The sequence below is a fragment of the Cryptotermes secundus genome, unplaced genomic scaffold, assembly GCF_002891405.2.
Source record: "Cryptotermes secundus unplaced genomic scaffold, Csec_1.0 scaffold1057, whole genome shotgun sequence".
Classification (NCBI taxonomy): domain Eukaryota; kingdom Metazoa; phylum Arthropoda; class Insecta; order Blattodea; family Kalotermitidae; genus Cryptotermes; species Cryptotermes secundus.
The window spans coordinates 289,781-308,798 of record NW_019729909.1 but is presented as its reverse complement, the minus strand read 5'-3'; the positions used below and the strand labels follow the sequence as shown (position 1 = coordinate 308,798).

Here is a 19,018-nt window from a genome sequence, read left to right as displayed (position 1 = left end):
TTATTCACATTTCAGAGGAAGGTCAGGGAACATGTACCAGCTACACTGCATCACAAAGCAGAAGACAAAAATTTTGAACATTGAAAATGCTGAAAAGAGATGAACAAATGAAACATGTTGATTAAAACATGTGGATTGCTTACTAATCTAAAATAAATGGAAGTGATGAAGACTGCAAGGAACTGACAAAAATTGACAAAAATTACTGACAAAGAAGCAGTAAGTGAATACAATCTCATATATTTGGAATAAAACTGAAACTGAGTTTCAGGAATAACTACAACAGACGTGAAGTTAAATTTTTTGTTACACTGTGAAAGGGATGAAGGGGTAAAGAGGCAGAAGGAATAATGTAAATTACACACACAAAAAAAAACAAACAAATATTAACACATAATATAGAAACGAAGACAGTCAGAGAGGTAAAATAAAATATAAGGGATGGATATAAATTTTAATTATAAGAAAAAGACAAAACCTGAGTGAAAAGATAAGAGATGAATTAGGCATAAATTGATGTTTAAGAATTTCAAAGGTGGTTTGACATGATAAAGGGCTGGATGCAAAGAATATACAAGGTGGAACCAATTACCTGACTGATGGTGAGATAAGACTAGTGCTGCTAATACAAATTTCTGTTGCTGTTGTAGATAGTGTACAGTTTGCTGAGTCATTGCTTGCTTGGAGTAAGGTTGTAGGATGTGCAATTGTTGAGTAATTTATTGTTACAAGTATATGCTGTTCCATGTCAGTTTACTCACTGTTTTTGTCCTTTTTTGACATTCAAGTAGATGTGCTTTGTGAATTTGTTCCATACAAACTGCAAACCAACATTACTACACTGACATCTTACAGCATCTGTGGGAAAGTGTGCTGAAATTGACATGCAAAGTGGAATTCCAGGGATTGGTCTCTCCACCATGACAGTGTGCCTATCTGCTCTGATTCATCTGTGTATGGATTTTCGCCTAAGAGCAACATTACTATCATTCCACACCCTCACTACTCACCAGATTTAGCACAGTGTGACTTCTCTCTTTCCCAGAAACTGAAGATGATATTAAAGGGAAGGAGATTTAATAATGTTGCCAAGATTCAAGCAAGATTTTGGGATGTACTTGCAGAGTTTCAAACAACTGGCTTCAGGAAGTGCTTTGCACAGCGGTGTAATTGCTGGGCTTACAGTACATAATCCAAAGAAGACTACTTTGAAGGGGACAATATAGGTTAGAAGTTAAGTGTTGATGTTACTGAGAAATAATTTCAGTCTGGAAACTACATTTATTGCACCTTGTACATGGAAGTAAATATTGGTTCAGGCAGGATACCTTTCTAGTATAGTCAGTCAGGAATGACAAAAGATTATGACAGGAACAGTAACATGGATTCATTGTAAGCACTCCCTCTGGTTACTCATCAATAAACTTTTCCCTCAAATTAGCTAAGGTTTGTACCCCTGAGATTAAACCACATTTATGTCATATAAGTTTCCTAGCAGTGATTTTGTGTGGGTGAATTCAATAGCACTGCAGACCTATATGAAACCTATGATATGACTTCAGGGCAAGTCATGTTCACCCTGGCAACTCTGTATAGCAGGTAGGTAAGGTTAAAACAGGATACAGTGGAACCCCATTTAATATCTCTCAATTTATCAATTTAAGGTTTTCCTTCATTTAATGTTCAATCTTGATGATCCCAAGTCATTAATCTCAGTGTGAAATTGCCTATTTTCTTCAGTTTAGTGTTCAAATCCCCTGTTCCCAAAAGAAACCTTAAATGGGGGTTTCACTACATTGCAAGATCCAATGGAACTGAGTGAGACCTGTAGGAGAACTGGGTAAGGTAACTGAACCATCCCTCACCCTATTCCTCATAGTAGCATCACTCACTCCACACCCTCATACCAAATAAATCCATTAATGTTATCCTCCCATTTATGTCTCAGCTACAATATTGTTCTCTCATGGCACATTTTCTGACTAGAAATTTGAATGCACCAACCACCTTAACTTCCTTGATTTTATCATCCTAATAATGTTTGGTTAAAAGTACAATTTATACAGCTCTTCATTGCATAACACCTTTGATCTTTCGTCAATGTGAGTGCTCAAACTTTACACTCCCAGGAATAGGACGTTTTTCAAATGAACAGTACTCAACCCATTTTCAACTTAAAGCGAATTTATTGACAGAAAATTACAGGTCAGGATTTGCCATTTTATGTATCTAGTGTAGTTGTGAAAAATCATGTACTGCAGATGACGCCCGTCCTCCTCCCGGGAGTGGGACGTTTTTGAAACAGGTAGTATTTGGTCAGAGATGACGTGAGGGAGAGTGGGGTCATTCACCTTCTAACCGAATGTCATTTTAGTTACAATGGAGCAATGGACATTGCAACACCGCGTGTTCGTGTATGACGCATTCGTACGAAATGGTGAGTCTGTCACAGTTGTGCAACGGTTCTTTCAGCAAGAGTTTAATGTTGGTCAACATGGGGCCATTCCCAGTCGGAACACGATTCTGTGATGGGTTGCAGCTCAAAGGCATGCCACCAAGTTATGTATTCATCGTGAAGTGGTAAGGAGAATTTTACAGAACGATTTATGATTCCATCCTTACAATATGCAGAGCGTTCAACAGCTGAAAGTGAGAGACTGTGCTCGATGTGAGGATTTTGCTGTACGTTTGCAGTTGATTTTTGAAGAGGATGAAAATACACTGGTGATGAGTGACGAAGCTCATTTTCATTTGAATGGCACTGTAAACAAGCAGAACCTTCGTTACTGGGCTTCTGAAAACCCACGTCACATTCATCAACGACCTCTCCACTCACAGTGTGCCACAGTATGGTGTGCGGTTTCCTCTTTTGGCGTTATAGGGCCGTATTTCTTTTTAAGAAAATGGAGTCACGGTCACAGTTACCGCAGCTCGTTACATTGATATGGTCTGTAACTTCTTTCAACCAGGACTGCGGAGATGAGTAAACATGAGAAACATTTGGTTTCAGCAGGATGGAGCCACTGCACACACTGCAAAAGAAACAATGAACATTCTTCGGAACATGTTTGCTGGGCGTGTCATTTCCCCTTTTGGTGATGTGCCTTGGCCCCACAGGTCTCCTGATTTATAGGCTTGCGATTTTTTCCTGTTGAGGTACCTCAAAAGCCTTGTCTACATCCATAAGCCCTGCTCTTTAACCGAGTTGAAGGATGTCATTCGTGGATAAGTGCAGTTGATTCATCGAGAGATGTTGGGCCGAGTTTTTAACGACTTCAAGCAGAGGGTGGAAAATTGAATTCAGGACGACGGGCGTCATCTGCAGGACGTTATTTTTCACAACTAAACTAGGTATATAAAATGGCAAATCTTGACCTGTAATTTTCTGTCAATAAATACACTTTAAGTTGAAAATGGGCTGAGTACTGTTAATTTGAAAAAAACTTCCTATTCCCAGGAGTCACCCTGTACAATATAATGGGCAAAATTATAGATTTGTATATTTTAATCCTTAGATCTTTAGATATGGTACAGGAATTTAATTTTACATTCTTATACTTAATTTTTTAATGTTAAAATGTAATGATGATTTTGAATCTTCAGAATTTCATTAGGAATAAGAACAGGCTAAAAAGCCTAGTCCTTGAACATGGTGATTATTAAGCTTTTGCTATGTGAAGTTCAGGTGGATTTATACAGCTCACTAGGAGAACTTTTCTTTGCACATCAGCTTAATTTTTTATTCTGTAACCTGATCTACTCCTTAATGAAACTCAGAAAACTGCATTATTTTTCCTGCACTTTATTTCAAAACTTCATGCTTCACATGGATGAGTAGGAAGAATTATTATGTATTGCTAATTATCTTGTTGGTGTAATTGTATGTGTAACATTGTATTTATTTAACTGAGGTATTCAGTTTAGATTTTAACTATGGACGAATTGATGTCCCTGTGATTTTATTTCCGATTGTCTTGTGACTGCTGTTTGACAAGTTTTATATTCAGTGCCAATGACACACTTATGAATACTCTGAAACGCTGATGTATGTATGGGTTATTAAACTGTATTCTGCCAAAACTTCAATTTTAGTCCTGTTTAACTTACTTGTACTGTCAATGAAAAAATCAACATGCAACTATGAGTTTAGAGGTACATCTCATTGCTTCTTTAACAAATAAGAAAAAGTGTGGCTGTGGGAGGGGTCCTCCTCAGTCTCCCAGACCCCAGAATAAAATGGAAGCTTAAAAAACACTTTATCCCCTATAAAATGAATTAATAATTTAATATTGTTGGCTTTGACATCTACAATATAAATAATAATTTTAATTATAAAACTTAATAAAATTATAATTTTATTATGCCTAAATGATTTGGTTTCTTATTTTTATACCATACTGTTCATTACCCTTTGATGTAAACTTTCTTGTGAAGACTTCAATCAGAGTGTTAAGTAGAAGAATGATATCAAAATAGGGACCAAATGAAAGACAGGGAAACCACTACTAGTCTATATCCCTTAAAATATTTATTTCTGTAATTTCCATTGCAAGAATATAATTTGCAAATAGTCTTCTCCTGAACGAGTTTCCTTCACATGACACAATGTTAGAACTCACTGGCATTCCTGGGGGCCCTTGTGGACCTCCTTCTCCATTCTGACCATCTTCTCCAGGTGGTCCTCTTGGTCCAGGATCACCCTTTGCTCCTACAAATATAAAATTAGTAATTTTACTCTCTGGTGCAATTAAATACTATACAATAATACTCAGTTAAAAGATACAAACACATATTCAATGAACATTTAAGTTCAGTGTGTACTCAATTCTGCAATTAATGACTAATATTTGACTTCAGGAAATTAAAAAAAAAAAAAGCAGCATTTACTTTTATTTTTATGGTGGATTTTTCTCAGAAATCTGTAGGAACTATGGAAGTGAATTACCATGTTTAACATGTTTAAAGTTTATGTTAAACTTTGGGGTTTAAAAAGAAATAATTTGAGATCCGTACCTGCAACTCCCAAGTCACCCTTCTCTCCCTTTTCACCCTTGGGCCCCGGGTCCCCGATCTCCCCTTTGGGGCCCGGAAGCCCTGGTAAACCTCGCTCTACAGCTTCGCCAGACAGACCTTTTCGACCCTAAGATTTAGATGAAAACAACAGTTATATTTATTCAATCCTGTTTTCAAAGTGTTAAGTATATGCAACTAATGCTTTTATCTAAATATTCCCCATTTTTTATTATAATATATATTAATCACAGCAACTATTATGTTCATACACAATACATTTTATTAAGCAAATGGAATTTTTAGACTATTGATGTTTTATTAGCCACTGCTGAGAATGAGAGCAAACAGAAATTAAATTGCCAGTATATAATAAGGTTCTGGAATGAAGAAATATAAGGGTACCAGGCAAAATATACTCAAGGGCAATAAAAAAGAAGGGTCTAAAATAAAACAGTGAAGTTAGAACAAGGAGTCTGCACATACTTACATGATGTGTTTCAGCCAGTGGCCAGATGCTGGGGTCAATGACACAAATCACAGATGCACATCACATTTAAAGGATGGTTTGCATTTTGTAGGCCTGGTTAATAAACTAAAACTAGTAACTAAGTGGTTAGTGTGGAAATGAGAAATAAACAAATTAAAATTAGTAAAAGCACTGTGGAGCAATGTACAAAACAACAAAGCAAAATTAAATACTTGACACAATTATCAATATCACAGAACTGTACTGTAGGTCATTTGCATTAAAGCTAAGAATGTTCACTAGAAGCTACAGAATGTGAACCATAGATGTTAGTTCTAACGAACAGTCACATAACTTTACTAAACATTCATCTACAATGTACAAATAAAAAATATCAAAAGCAAAACAAATTGCTACTTGCTGCCACCACCATTGTTTTGTATTTATGGATATGTGAAAATTATTTTAATTACAGTACATATTACTCTTTGTGGTAAACACTGACCATTCTTGGAACAAATAAACATATTCAATGACACTCTGCTTTATGAAAGATACTTTATTACAGCATGTCTCTTAATTTCACGCAAAGTGTCTAACTTCTTGAATAAGCTCCCTCTGGGAATGGAAGCTAGTAAATGAAACTAGTGCATGTGATGCTTCCACACTAAGATGCTCTGCAAAAGAACAACTAGGGGACAATCTCAATTAAAAGATTTATGAATTTATACCAGGAGTATACTGGAAGATCTAATGAGAATTAAAGGAAGTATTAGAAAAAATTATTTTCAACTTTGTATGTTCAATTTAATTCTTCTGTATCCTGAATCAGTACACCATCTACATTGGGTTGTACAGAACTGTAGCCTAATCCATCTCAACAAATTTCAATATCAAACAGATGACTATAAATTCCAGTAAACTTCCATCATATGTAATTTTAAAGAGTACTATCTTCTCTAATGAATTACCATGCAGTCTGGTAGAAGACAGTAATCTTCATAGTCACTGGTATGAGACTGTCAAATAAGACGTAACATTGTTCTGTCTGCATAACAATATTTTATTCAACACTGGGAAACTATGTGTGGTTATGGCTCTTTTGTATGGTGACTGCAGCCACTTCCAATTGCCTTTCGCTTGAATGAAGACCTTCCTTAAAGATGAAGAGGAAGACTCTTAAGTAGTAAAGCTATATTTACATTAATATTTTGGTAGTAAATCAAGGTCCAGTGGTACCCCAAGGGAATAAAAGTGATTCATTGCAGAAATAGAAATGCACATGCTGCCCCATGCGGCATATATGGAAAGAAAGAACAACATAAAAAGATGGTATAGGCCCATTTATATTTATTTAATTCCCATCATGAATATCTGCAGATAAATGAAGTTACCATATTTTCCTATTTATGTGCTTTATTTTGCTAAATAATGAATGAAAACTGTTACTATTGTTTTCTCTTTTGCTACACAACATTTCAAAACAACTATTGAATTATTTAATTGAACTCAATTTCAAAACATGAAAGAAGAAACAACTGCATTAAATTCAATTAATAATTTCAACACACAAAATATTAATTACTTCTACTTCACTAGGTATCTGATGTGACACCATATGTGCAGAAAGTGTAAGGCCAGGTTTTGCTGCCCCTAACCACTGTGCTGTTACTGATACTTCCATTTTTATGCAAATCAAGATTATTCTACAAAATAAAGACTTATCCAAGACTTCCATCTTTTCCAGAAACAGATAATACAATATTATGTTAAAATTAAAAAATTCTGAAGCTTCTCACATGCAGATTTGAAAAGAGATTATGGACTCAGAGATCAAAAAAAGTACAGAACAGAGATAGTCTTTGGATATCATGACAAACATACCACAAGTACATATTCAGGTGTGACATGCATACACTAAACACACATCACTCACCCAAACACTGAAGAAAGCTATCTGAAATAATTACCATAAGGTTGCTGGCATTGCAGTGTGAAGTGGTAATAATACTACTACTGTTGCTGCAATTACTGATACTACTACTCTACTACTACTACTACTACTGTCACTGTTACCACCACCACTATTACTACCACCATTACTACTAATAATAACAGTAGTAGTTGTAGTAATAGTAATAGTACTGGTGGTGTTGGAAAATAGTAGTCTGATGGAAGACACGCATGAATTCAAACTAATTTTCTATGTTCAAATACAACTGAAGATTGCTTAATATGAAGTAACAAAAGGGGCTAAAAGAAAAGAATCTTCATCCCATGAAGTCCAGTGTTTATATCCCATATGGGTTATCATGTGAGTAACATTTGGCAAGGGACTACACAGAGTTGTTGATGTTAGCAAAGTTTATCTATGCTGAAGACTCTCAGAGAAGATTAAATGTAGAATTGACATTTCTAAATTTCTTTCACATTAATAGTGTACTGATCTTTATTGCACTGTTTTACTTTTTTAGTCAGCAGCATAGGCGACAATATATCATTTACATTTTCATATTGGTATCCTTTGAAAACTTATGATTGATTATAAATACCCTGGCTTCTCCTATTTTGCCACAACTTTTGTTCTCTTATTTTATACCAAATACCCTTCAAGGTTCTTCACTTTCTAATGTAAAATATAATTTATATATTTACTTAATATAATTCAAGAACTGTTTTACTACCATAAACCATAACTGGTCTTTCACTTGGATTTAATGGCACTTAATTTGGAACATTATTCAGCCATTATACTTCATATTTATAATGAAGTAACAAAAACCATTAAATCCAACATGTAGTAGATATAAACTGCACTTGCTGGATAAAATATTAACTACATACTATACTTGATGTTTTTTCTTACTTCATTATAAATCATTGAAAAGTTTTATCAACATTTGCTCCAGACTGTCAGAACATTCAATTATGAAATAAGCAATAACCTGACCCTATGAGGTGGTCTACCCCCTTTCCATGATACAAGCTAGGACAAATTCTTTGTTCGGGCTAAAATGAGGTGGTTTGCCCCCCTTTCCATGATACAAGCTAGGACAAATTCTTTGTTCAGGCTAAAATGAAGTGGTTTGCCACCCTTTCCATGATACAAGCTAGGACAAATACTCTGTTCAGGCTAAAATCCTTCTAATATGACATATGTAAAATTATTTAAATTAATTTTATTTGTAATTTCTAGCCCTCATACTAATATATTTTCTCTAATCCAATAAGATTTGAAATTCTTCTCCCTGCCAACATTTTGTTACATTGTTAAATATATGAATCAGAAGGGGAGAAGATGACACTACAGAACGGACCAAAACTGAATCACACAACACATTGCACAATGTGTTTTATTTATGAAATCATGATATGATTTAATTCAATTTAGAATATTTTAAAATTAAAGTTAAGTTTTGTTGTAGGAGGGAAAATTAATTTTAAATTAGTAATTTTCAGAAATGGATTCAAGCATGTGACGATTTATATATATATATGTGTGTGTGTGTTTTGAAGTTTTAAGGCAAATTATACCTTATTTACTTGAGTAATTTACACAAGTAACATGCTTGAAAGTTATGGTGTAAAAAATTTTTGCAAACTACTTTTCAGATTGAGGCAATTACAGTTTAATGTGATGTGGCAACACAGTATATATATTTGTGCATACTGACTCTACCGAGTGATTCCATGATGAGTATTCAGACTTAAATTCTTCTTGATAAAATTTCAACCAAAGCATAATTTTCATATGAAGAATGATGTGGCAACATGGTATGGATGTTCATGCATGTGTGATTCCCTTATGAACACTGACAAAATATCATTTTGACATAACTTTCGTCAATGCACAATTTCAGTAGAAAATACAAATGAAGTTGAGAAGTTGAGTGTGATGTTGGACTGGATATTCATGCCAATGGACTACACCATGATTCCCTGATAAATATTGAGATGAGAATATTCCTTGATAAAATTTTGACTGATATACAATTTTCATGGGAAACACAATGTGGCATCATTGTATGGTTATTTGTGCCTACAGATTTCACCACACGATTCACCGACTGACACAGAGATGAAAACATCCTTTGACAATATTTTGACCACCACATTTTTCTTGCAGAAAAGTGATTAAAAATAACCATACAATGATGTCATCCTGCATTTACCTTTAATTGCCTTTTACACAAGAAATATGTATTGGGCAAAATATTATCATGGGTAAAAAAGCTGTAATTTAATTTTCTTCAAAAATTTCTTGTCTAAAGTTAGGAGAGGTATAAACTATGCAGAGGGATAAATCATAATGTCTGTTGAAAATAAGAACATAATTTCATAAGTAAATTGTGAACACAGGTATTAACTGCTCAATACACAATAAGAATTTCAAACTCCCAGAATTATGTTCAATTTTCTGTGAATTTATTATTCAGTACCTCTAGGTGTTGACACAAATAATGAATATGAAACCGTGCTGATGGAAAGGATCAGCTTAAATTAAGTTCAACTGCAACTCTGAAATATCATTGCCTACATGGCATTTGAGATATTTTAGTTTTCCTAACCTGGAGTTATTTCAATCTACTTAATAGATGAGTTACACAAAGAAGGATCTAAGGGCCATAGTAAATATTTATTAATTATTATACTCATCTGAATTTCAGTAAAATATCTAAGAACTTGAAAACATTTTGCAGTCCATGCTTAAAATATGTCATGATATTGTAAGAGGCCATTTAAATATTATAGGCACAATTATTGTATAATAAAAAGATTGATATTAAGTGAAACCAATAACTTCATCACTTTATTATATTAAGCATACTAAATGTTTCTGTCCCTTTAGTCCATCATCAGGTGTGTAAGAAAAACACAGTAAATAAACAACATTTTATTGAAGGTTTTTGGTGTTAATTGCTTTTTACTGTGCTGGTGTTCCTTGAACTGGTAACTACACAAACAATATAGAACACCTAACAATAAGATAAGAATCAAAAGTACAAAGAACTCCAAATTTTCAGTCACAAGAAATACCACCACATAAATAAACCTAAAACCACAACTAGACTACATGCAGCAAAATACAGTATTCAACCAACAGACAGAAAAATCTGCAACACAAGTGAACATTACTTCAAAGCATTATTTTCAGACTGATTAACTGCGCAGCACAATACACCCAGTATTCCCCGCTACATCACAAAATGTAAGTATAAAAAATTATGACTATACCTTAGTATACATAACAAATAAAAATAACTTGTAATTATGCTTTTACATTATAGGTATAACACAGACAGGGAATTAGAAGAACACTGAAGATATACAAATATGTCCAACAGCATACCAATTATAGCCATTATACACATAATTCAGACTAAAAATTCCAATCACATAGTACCCCTTTAAAAGAAAACATAAACAAACATAGCACACTATAACCACCATCTAGGCTGCTTTTTATATATACATACATTTTATTATGTACACATTTTATAATTTTTAATAATTTGCTATCATTGCAAATATATGTTCACATATTCAATCACTAACATATATAAAATTTAATTTTATGATGTTGAAAAATAGATCCATTTTTATCATATAATTTAGTATAAAATGCCATATATTTACTGTGTTCTTCTTACCCATCTGATGATGGACAAAAGAGATTGAAACCTACTGTGTGATTAATATACGAAACTGATTGAGTTACTGGTTTCACTTGATCGTAAAAAAAAAAAAAAAGGTAAAGTTATTCGTGTAACAGGCCATGGAGGCCCATATGGTTGCGTTATGTCGAGGCTCCCATATTTTCTAGACTATTGGCTCACAGATGGTGGTAGGGTTTTCAGCCTTATGTACCAGCAGTCCTTTAACCCAAGGAAGATTCCTGGTACTCATTTCTAGTACAGGCTGTGTCGACCCCAGGGCCATAGTGTAGCTGGAAGGATTAGGCAAATTGAAAATATCCAATGATCTCATTGGGGATGGAACCTGTAACCTTTCATCTTGTAGCATAGTGCCTCAACCAACTACGCTACCATGTGCTTCAGTTTCACTTAATATCAATCTTTTCATTATACAATAATCAAAATAACTCTTACTATTTGGCACTGTACCTGAGCTACTGAGTGTTATTAAATAACTCATAATTAAGAAATAAGAAGAACAAAGGTGTGTGTAAAATGTTATTCACTTGTGTAGTGATGACAGACCTACTGTTACTGTAAACAGTAATTAATTGCAATGCATGAGTAAATCAGAATAATTCGCTTGTGATCAGAACAGGAAACTGTGTTCAGATTAATGCTGCCACCTAGCTTATTGTTCTGTGTTAATCCAGTTCCTGTTTATTGAAGGACACGTACATATTCTGCTTTAAATTACTGTTGTTTATAAGTAAAAAACTGACAGTAGTTCAGAAATTAGGACATTACTTTCACATACAATTTTGTAGCATAAATTTGCCCATCCAGCTGAAGGATAAGAGAAAGGAGACAACTAAGTATTTCGCCCCATTTAATTGTAGGACAAAGTAGGTATTCAAAATTAGGTGGATTTGTTCTTAGTGCATTAGATGACTGAATGATGCCATAAGGAGATGATGGACAAATTCATTTCAGGTGCTTGACGATCATGTCACTGAGATCACAATTTCATCTGTACTGGGGAAGCCAGACACATATCAATATATCAGATGCCTGGTGTGACATACATATTTTGTAGCTGCCTTATTTTTTTTCTATTTCTTTAAGTTTAGTTTACCTACCTACTACTGACAGAATAACTCAAATTGGACACATGTGCCTGTTACTGATTTTATTGTCCTGAATGCTTTCTATTCCATGTTTAAAGTCACATAATTTCCACATGAACTGAACCAGCGAGCCAAAGTGAACTGATGCCCTTTCCTCAAACGTATGCTTACCCTCTTGCCCCGTTTGCCTCTTGGCCCCTTGTCTCCAGGCATTCCTGGTGGTCCAGTGGGACCCATCTCTCCCTTCTCACCTCTCTGGCCTTCTGGTCCTTTTGAAACAATATCACATAACGCTTTGTCAATGGAACCCACCTTTCCTAATGGTGTGCTACTGCTATGCAGTTTTGTTCCCTACACTTATTGCATAAACTTGGATATAAACTGCAGAAGCTAGATAATGTGACACGCACTGTATACTGACAGTTCTATGAGATATATATATATATTCAAGGGCCTCACTGCTATTTAAAAGGCACGTATCTGACGATGTGGATCGGAAATATAAGGGTGCTTAATGAATGTTTTGGCCAGAGATAGAATTTTATTTCAAATTTATTGTACAGGCATATTTAAAAACGCAATTAAATTTAAATTGTACTGGGATTCACTTCCATAGTTATAAAAAAAACTTAATTTATGTTGCTATTGAGTCATTACTTTTCTAAAATCAGTGCTTCTCAGCATTCTGGTAGTTTTAGCAATCCTAAGTTGTTGTACAATAGCAATTTTAAAATGATTAATTAGTAATTTTGTTCAATATCAAACATTCTGTATAAAAAGGCTTTATTACATTAAAAAAATGTACTTTTCAACGAAAATACTGCTTCATATAAAGTGTTAATTAAAACATAAATAGTACAAATAATTTGTCTTACTCAGAAAGTCAAAGAAGATATCTGAAACGTTATGAATGATATTAAGTCCTTTCACTGCAGACAGTTGCATCACATTCTCCTTCAAACTACTGTTGAGAAACACTGACTCTCATTTCTTCAAGAACTGACAGCAATTAATCTTAACATTTAGCATTTGTTTTAAATGAAACAGTTATCAACAGCATATGATCTTACTACAGTGCTTATTGACAGTAAATAATAATAATAATAATAATACAACATAGCAATTTTTTTAAATGAAATAGCTATGAAGCATTCTGGGAATGAATGTATTCACGCAAAAAATCAAAACATTTCTGTTACAGTCAAATAGTATCGTCCACCAGGTGCATACATAGGAGCACAACTTCTATTCTCCCATTACTGAACCTGGTACTTTTACTTACCTGCTGGTCCAGGGGGACCTGGAGGCCCTTCAATGATTCCTGTTGGAAACTGATCACCATTTAGAGTTGTTGTCAGGCCACGTTCTCCCTTATCACCTTTCTCCCCCTATAAAAGTTATTACAGCATAATGAAAAGAAAAGGTACAATTATGATACATGTCTGCAAATAATTCACCCAATGGAGTACTATTATTCACATTCATCTTGTGACAAAAGACATGTTGGTGATGAGTATTTACACTAAGAGGAAACTTGGTTCCCCTTTATTCTCTGGAGAAGAAAGCACAATGTTTCTATGTATGAAGCACAGCAATCAAAGTCTGCAATGTCCATGCAAGTACATGTTTGGTTCACTGAGTTAAGTACTATAAAATAATCAAACAGTGGACACATTAACTAGAAACTAGGCAAACAGGAGTATCATATACGATGCTATATAATGGTTAAATAATTAACTTTGCTAATTCTATAGAAACACTAAGTTTACTTATTTATATTGATAACGTCCTGCTGAAGATTGATGCTCTGACCGAAACATGTAAAGGATGGAAAATTAAAAAAAAAAATTTGTCAATCACACTGGATGGCAATAATGATCTTTTATACTGTTACAAGTGTGACGGACCAAGATGAACCAAGTAAAACTGCTTAAGTATATTAAAGTCAGTAATACTTTGTCAAACTGTCACTTCTGATACTACATCTGCAACATGTTATGAGCCCAGAATGCAGAAATAAGGACATCAACATATTCAGAATACTGTTTTGTGTGAAATTCTCTCCATATTCTGTTCAGACAATGAAGTGAAGTTAATGAGGTTAAGGTGTGCACAGGCACATGGTCCTATCAAAACAAGTGTCACTCACAACTGGACAAAACAATGAACATCGTAGGGTGGTATTGAACTACCTACTTAAGTCATATGAGTTGATAATAAAAATAATGGAGACGAGATTGCTGCTTTTTAAATTGAGATTTACAAGAAAAAGAAAGAATAAACTTAAATGCAACAACACAAATTTGTCAAAGAAGCAGAAGAACACAATCTACAGGCTTAAACAATCATCAAGAATGAAAGATAAGATACAAGGCACAGTGTTAATTGAGGCCAAACTCAGAAGTCAGATTATGAATGTATGTGGACGATTTTCTCATTTTCTCCAATAACAAAAGAGAGAAACAGGACCTCAAGGATAATCTGATAAGAAAAAGGATGTCAGAGAAGCAAAGCAGTGATGTGGCTTAAGTTTCAAAGAGACAGATAGAATAAAGTGATTTGCATGGAGGAAATCACACAATTATTTGGGCATATTACAAGTGAAGTCCATGGGAACTCTAATCAGAAGCTACAGAAGAAGATAACAGAGAATTAAAGGGAGAAGCATTGCAAACTCGATGTGTTATTGATGTTTGGTATGATCCTTGAAGTATCTAGCAGTGCGCACTAAGCTACTGTTCATATGAATCAATCTGATACTGTGTACAATGAGGAACAATGGAAAGTGACAAAGCCTGTTAACACATTGAAAAGTAATTATAAACTGCTGTCTAATGTTCAAGAAGACATAATGTTTCAGGGTATGTAGATGCAGACTGGATATATTACCAGTTGGACCACATGTCTTATGCTGGGTTTTGTATTCAAATTTAAGAGGTTGTTTGGCAATCCGAGGAGCAGCATGCAATAGAACTGTCCAATATAGAGTCTGAATATATGGTGATGTTTGAGGTAGCCAGGAAGACTAACAGCATTCAAATTTTGTTGATGAACTGCTTGGAGGAAGAAAATCAGCTGTGTTATATAGCGATAATCAAGGAGCTCAAAAGCTGGCATATATTCCTGCACACTAACATTTTCCATCATTCCATATGTGGACATGATAATTTGATGCATATGCAAACTGAGGAAACGGTGACCAGCGTTCTCATACAAGTGATAAGTAGGGTAAACTAAGAGTTATGTAAAATGGTTTGCTGTATAGCCAGTGTATTAAGGAAGAGTGCTGGTACATATGTAATCTCAATACTATATGACACCTAATGGTGAACATCTGTGTGCCGAATTCTTTACTTCTTTCTGCTGATGTCCAGAATTCGTCTCACATCGGTATGTTGAACTCTGCATAAGAGATGTGTCATAGTATCATTTCTGATACTATATCTGCAACATTTCCCCACACATTTTGAAAACTGAATTAAAGTGTTTTAATGTTTATTCTATATCATTTGCTCAGTTACACTACTCTCAGAATTTCTGTGAAGGACTTATTTATTGTACAAGGTTCATTTTTTAAAAATACTGTAATAGCAAGTAATAAGATACAAACTGGAAGTATCTTACATTAGTAAAATTAAGAATATGATTTATGTGTTACAAATTAATATGTTGTTGGACATTATCCATTATCTTGTCTGTTCTTAAAAAACCATCCTGTTTCTTTTAAAAACACAATGTTTCAGGGACTGGATTCTGATTTAGATCTTATATGATTTATGTGCATAAAAAATGGAATTTATAATTGTATCACTTCTATCCACAGAATTCATTAAAACACGAAAATTCAGTTGAAATATCTTCTTAGCATTCTCTATGCAATCCGATCCACCCATAACATTTTGCATCTTTGTGGTATGGTATGTCTCAGCTCTAAGTAGATAGAATACCTTACTGGTATATCATAGCACCAAGAGTGGCAGAACAAGGAATATGGCACTGCCTTCATTGAGACTTTTACATGATAGATGAGCTTGAAGTATTACCACCAAGCATATATAATGCACCTACATAATTAGTATTTACTGAAGCTGCAGTTTGTTAGGCCCAGAGATGCAATTAGTCTACTGAAATAAATTACAAGAAATAGTTTATCATATATTAGTAACAAGATGAACTACATGAAAATGATCTCTCCACTTCAAAGAACCTGAAATTAATGATAAATGAACAGATACTTATTAGTACTTCCTAAATTTTTCCTCTTAATTTCTTTCATTATCAAGATAATGTCAATGAGTGTATTCATCATCCTTCAAATTTAGTCATCCCCCACTAATTGACCTTAATAAGTTCCTTGACGAGCTGCTGATTAGTGATTCACTGGTAAATGAACCCAATTTTAACACTTGCCTTGCTTTTCATTGTAGGGCCCATAATTTTTAACTAATTAACTAACTCCATGGGAATGAGCCCTTCTTGAGAAGCTGCTGGTTGTACAGCTACTCAAGAATTTCCCAACATTTTAAGAAACCTGAAGGTTCATTACCAAGTTCACAAGAGTCCTCCACCAGTCCCTACCCTCAGCCAGATCAAATCAGTCTGTATCAACCCATCCTATCTCTCTGAGATACATTTTAATATTATCCACCCACCTATGTCTTTGTCTTTCTAGTGGTCTCTTTCATTCTGGTTTTCTCACAAAAATCATATATGCATCCCTCTTCGCCATCTTTTGTGCTACATGTCCTGCCCATCTCATCATCCTTGACTTGATCATTCTAATAATTCTTCGCAAGCTATACCTCCATCCACAATGAAACTTATTTGTTTTCTCTTTCTCCTTTTCACTTTCACCCATATATGGCCATCATCGGGTGTTTTTTCCAAAAACTTTCACTCTATGGTATATCCACTTCTTCTACTACATATGAATGTGATGTGTCCTAATTTAACATAATGGACTCTATTAAAATTAATAATAAAATCAATAAAATCTAGTTAAAATGTTTCAATATTTTACTTGGGGGCTGTCCTCTCTTTATTCAAACACCACTGTGTAGATTTTCTTTGTTTGGATTACTTGCGCAGTGGGATGGGTGTCTGTGTGTATGTAGCTCTTGAAATATTGATGTAGTTATCATGTATGCCCCATGGCTGTAGGCTCCTCACCCTGCCTGTGTGGTGATGTTATTCCATGTATGTAGACCTTACGAAGGTTTACAACAACAACAACAGGACCAGTCAGTTGCAGTCAGAGATCTGCTAGGTTTTAGTAGCTGTGAGCGCCTGCTGTTAGAAGAAAGTAGCTGAGGCAGGGGACAGTTCAGAAACCCAGAGGAAGGTGAACATCCACCATTGGAAGCAGCTACCAAGCAGTGGCAGTGAAGACATACATACATACATACATACATACATACATACATACATAATTCATAAATTCAGTGATCCGTTGTCCGAGTCAGATGGGATATTGAACTCATCAAAATAAGACTTGATTGCAGAAATACAATCGTGTCAACAGCAAACAACCACACACAACCAAAAGCACCAAATAACCACAATTTACATTGCCATTCATAAACAAAATTACAAGGAATATAGTTATTAAATTTTATACATGCTTAGAAGAAATATATTCATCTATTGAATAAAAAGCATTTGTTGTGAGGAAACTTTTCAGTGTGCATTTAAAAATCTTCACATTATCACTCAACCTTTGTATATTTCGAGGAAGGTTAATATAAACCATAATGAATGAATATAACATGCCTATCTGGATTGAACATAATCTCGCTGATGACACGTGTAGCTTTCTGTTGGATTGGTAATCATATCATCATCATAAGTTGGCAACATTTATGCTTATTGTTTTTTTTTATATCTGCTTCCGCTCTCTAATAAATGGAAGACTCATGAAAGCACTATGTTCCACACACGGACAGTGTATCTTAATTCATCCACCTTTCCTGGCATTATTTCATCAGGTTATGGGCGCAGGACGTTTTGAACAGTGAGCGTGTATAATAGAAAGATTTGTAATCTGCTGGTGGGTCGTACTTCTGATTGCCTATGTGTTGTGAGGACATCGCCAACGATGTCGAATGACGAAGCAGGAGCAAGTGCATTGCTTGCCGGGATCCAAAAGCTGAAGGGAGTCGTGAACTACCAGGACTGGAAGTTTCAAGTACAAAATTATCAAGAACACAGGAATCTGTGGAGTGCAGTTACAACAAGTGGAACTGAGGTAGGTGAAACTGTGACAACAGATAAGGATCGACGTGCTCGTACTTCCATCTGCATGCTGCTAGAGCCGATTTGTTTTGCCAAAGTCCGCACAGCTACTACCGGAAAGCAAGCGTGGACGAAGCTGAAAGAAGCCTACGAAGATAAAGGCTGGGGTAGGAAATTACGGCTACAACAGAGTCTTTGGAACTGTAAGTTAGAAACGTGTTTGTCGATGGATGACTATGTGACTAAAGTCTTGAACTTATCACATCAGTTAGAGGATGTCGACGTCAAAGTAAGTGACGACTGGAAAATATGGATACTTCTCGGTGGACTGCCTGCGAGTTATGAGCCATTTCTAATGAGCCTTTTTAACCTCAAAGAGCCAATGACTGTGGATGAACTAGTTGGAAAACTGCTGGCGATAGGTGACTTAAGAAATACCTCTGAGCAGCCGAATCAAGAAGAGATTGCCATGTATACACAAGGCAAGAAAAGGCAACAGTTCAGACAACACTAATCTTCGACTCATGAAGATAGAGCAGACAAAG

The 19,018-nt window shown here is 34.9% G+C and overlaps 1 protein-coding gene across 1 annotated transcript in view; it reads right to left on the bottom strand.

Annotated features, from left to right (window-relative positions):
- Positions 1 to 19,018, bottom strand: part of LOC111865830 (collagen alpha chain CG42342) — a gene marked incomplete at its 3' end in the record, with an annotated part of 284,652 nt that overhangs the window by 43,073 nt on the left and 222,561 nt on the right. Inside the window, 4 exon segments of the mRNA XM_023854166.2 lie at positions 4,620 to 4,708; positions 5,014 to 5,140; positions 12,414 to 12,511; positions 13,525 to 13,630. Coding sequence (XP_023709934.1) covers positions 4,620 to 4,708; positions 5,014 to 5,140; positions 12,414 to 12,511; positions 13,525 to 13,630 — 420 coding nt within the window.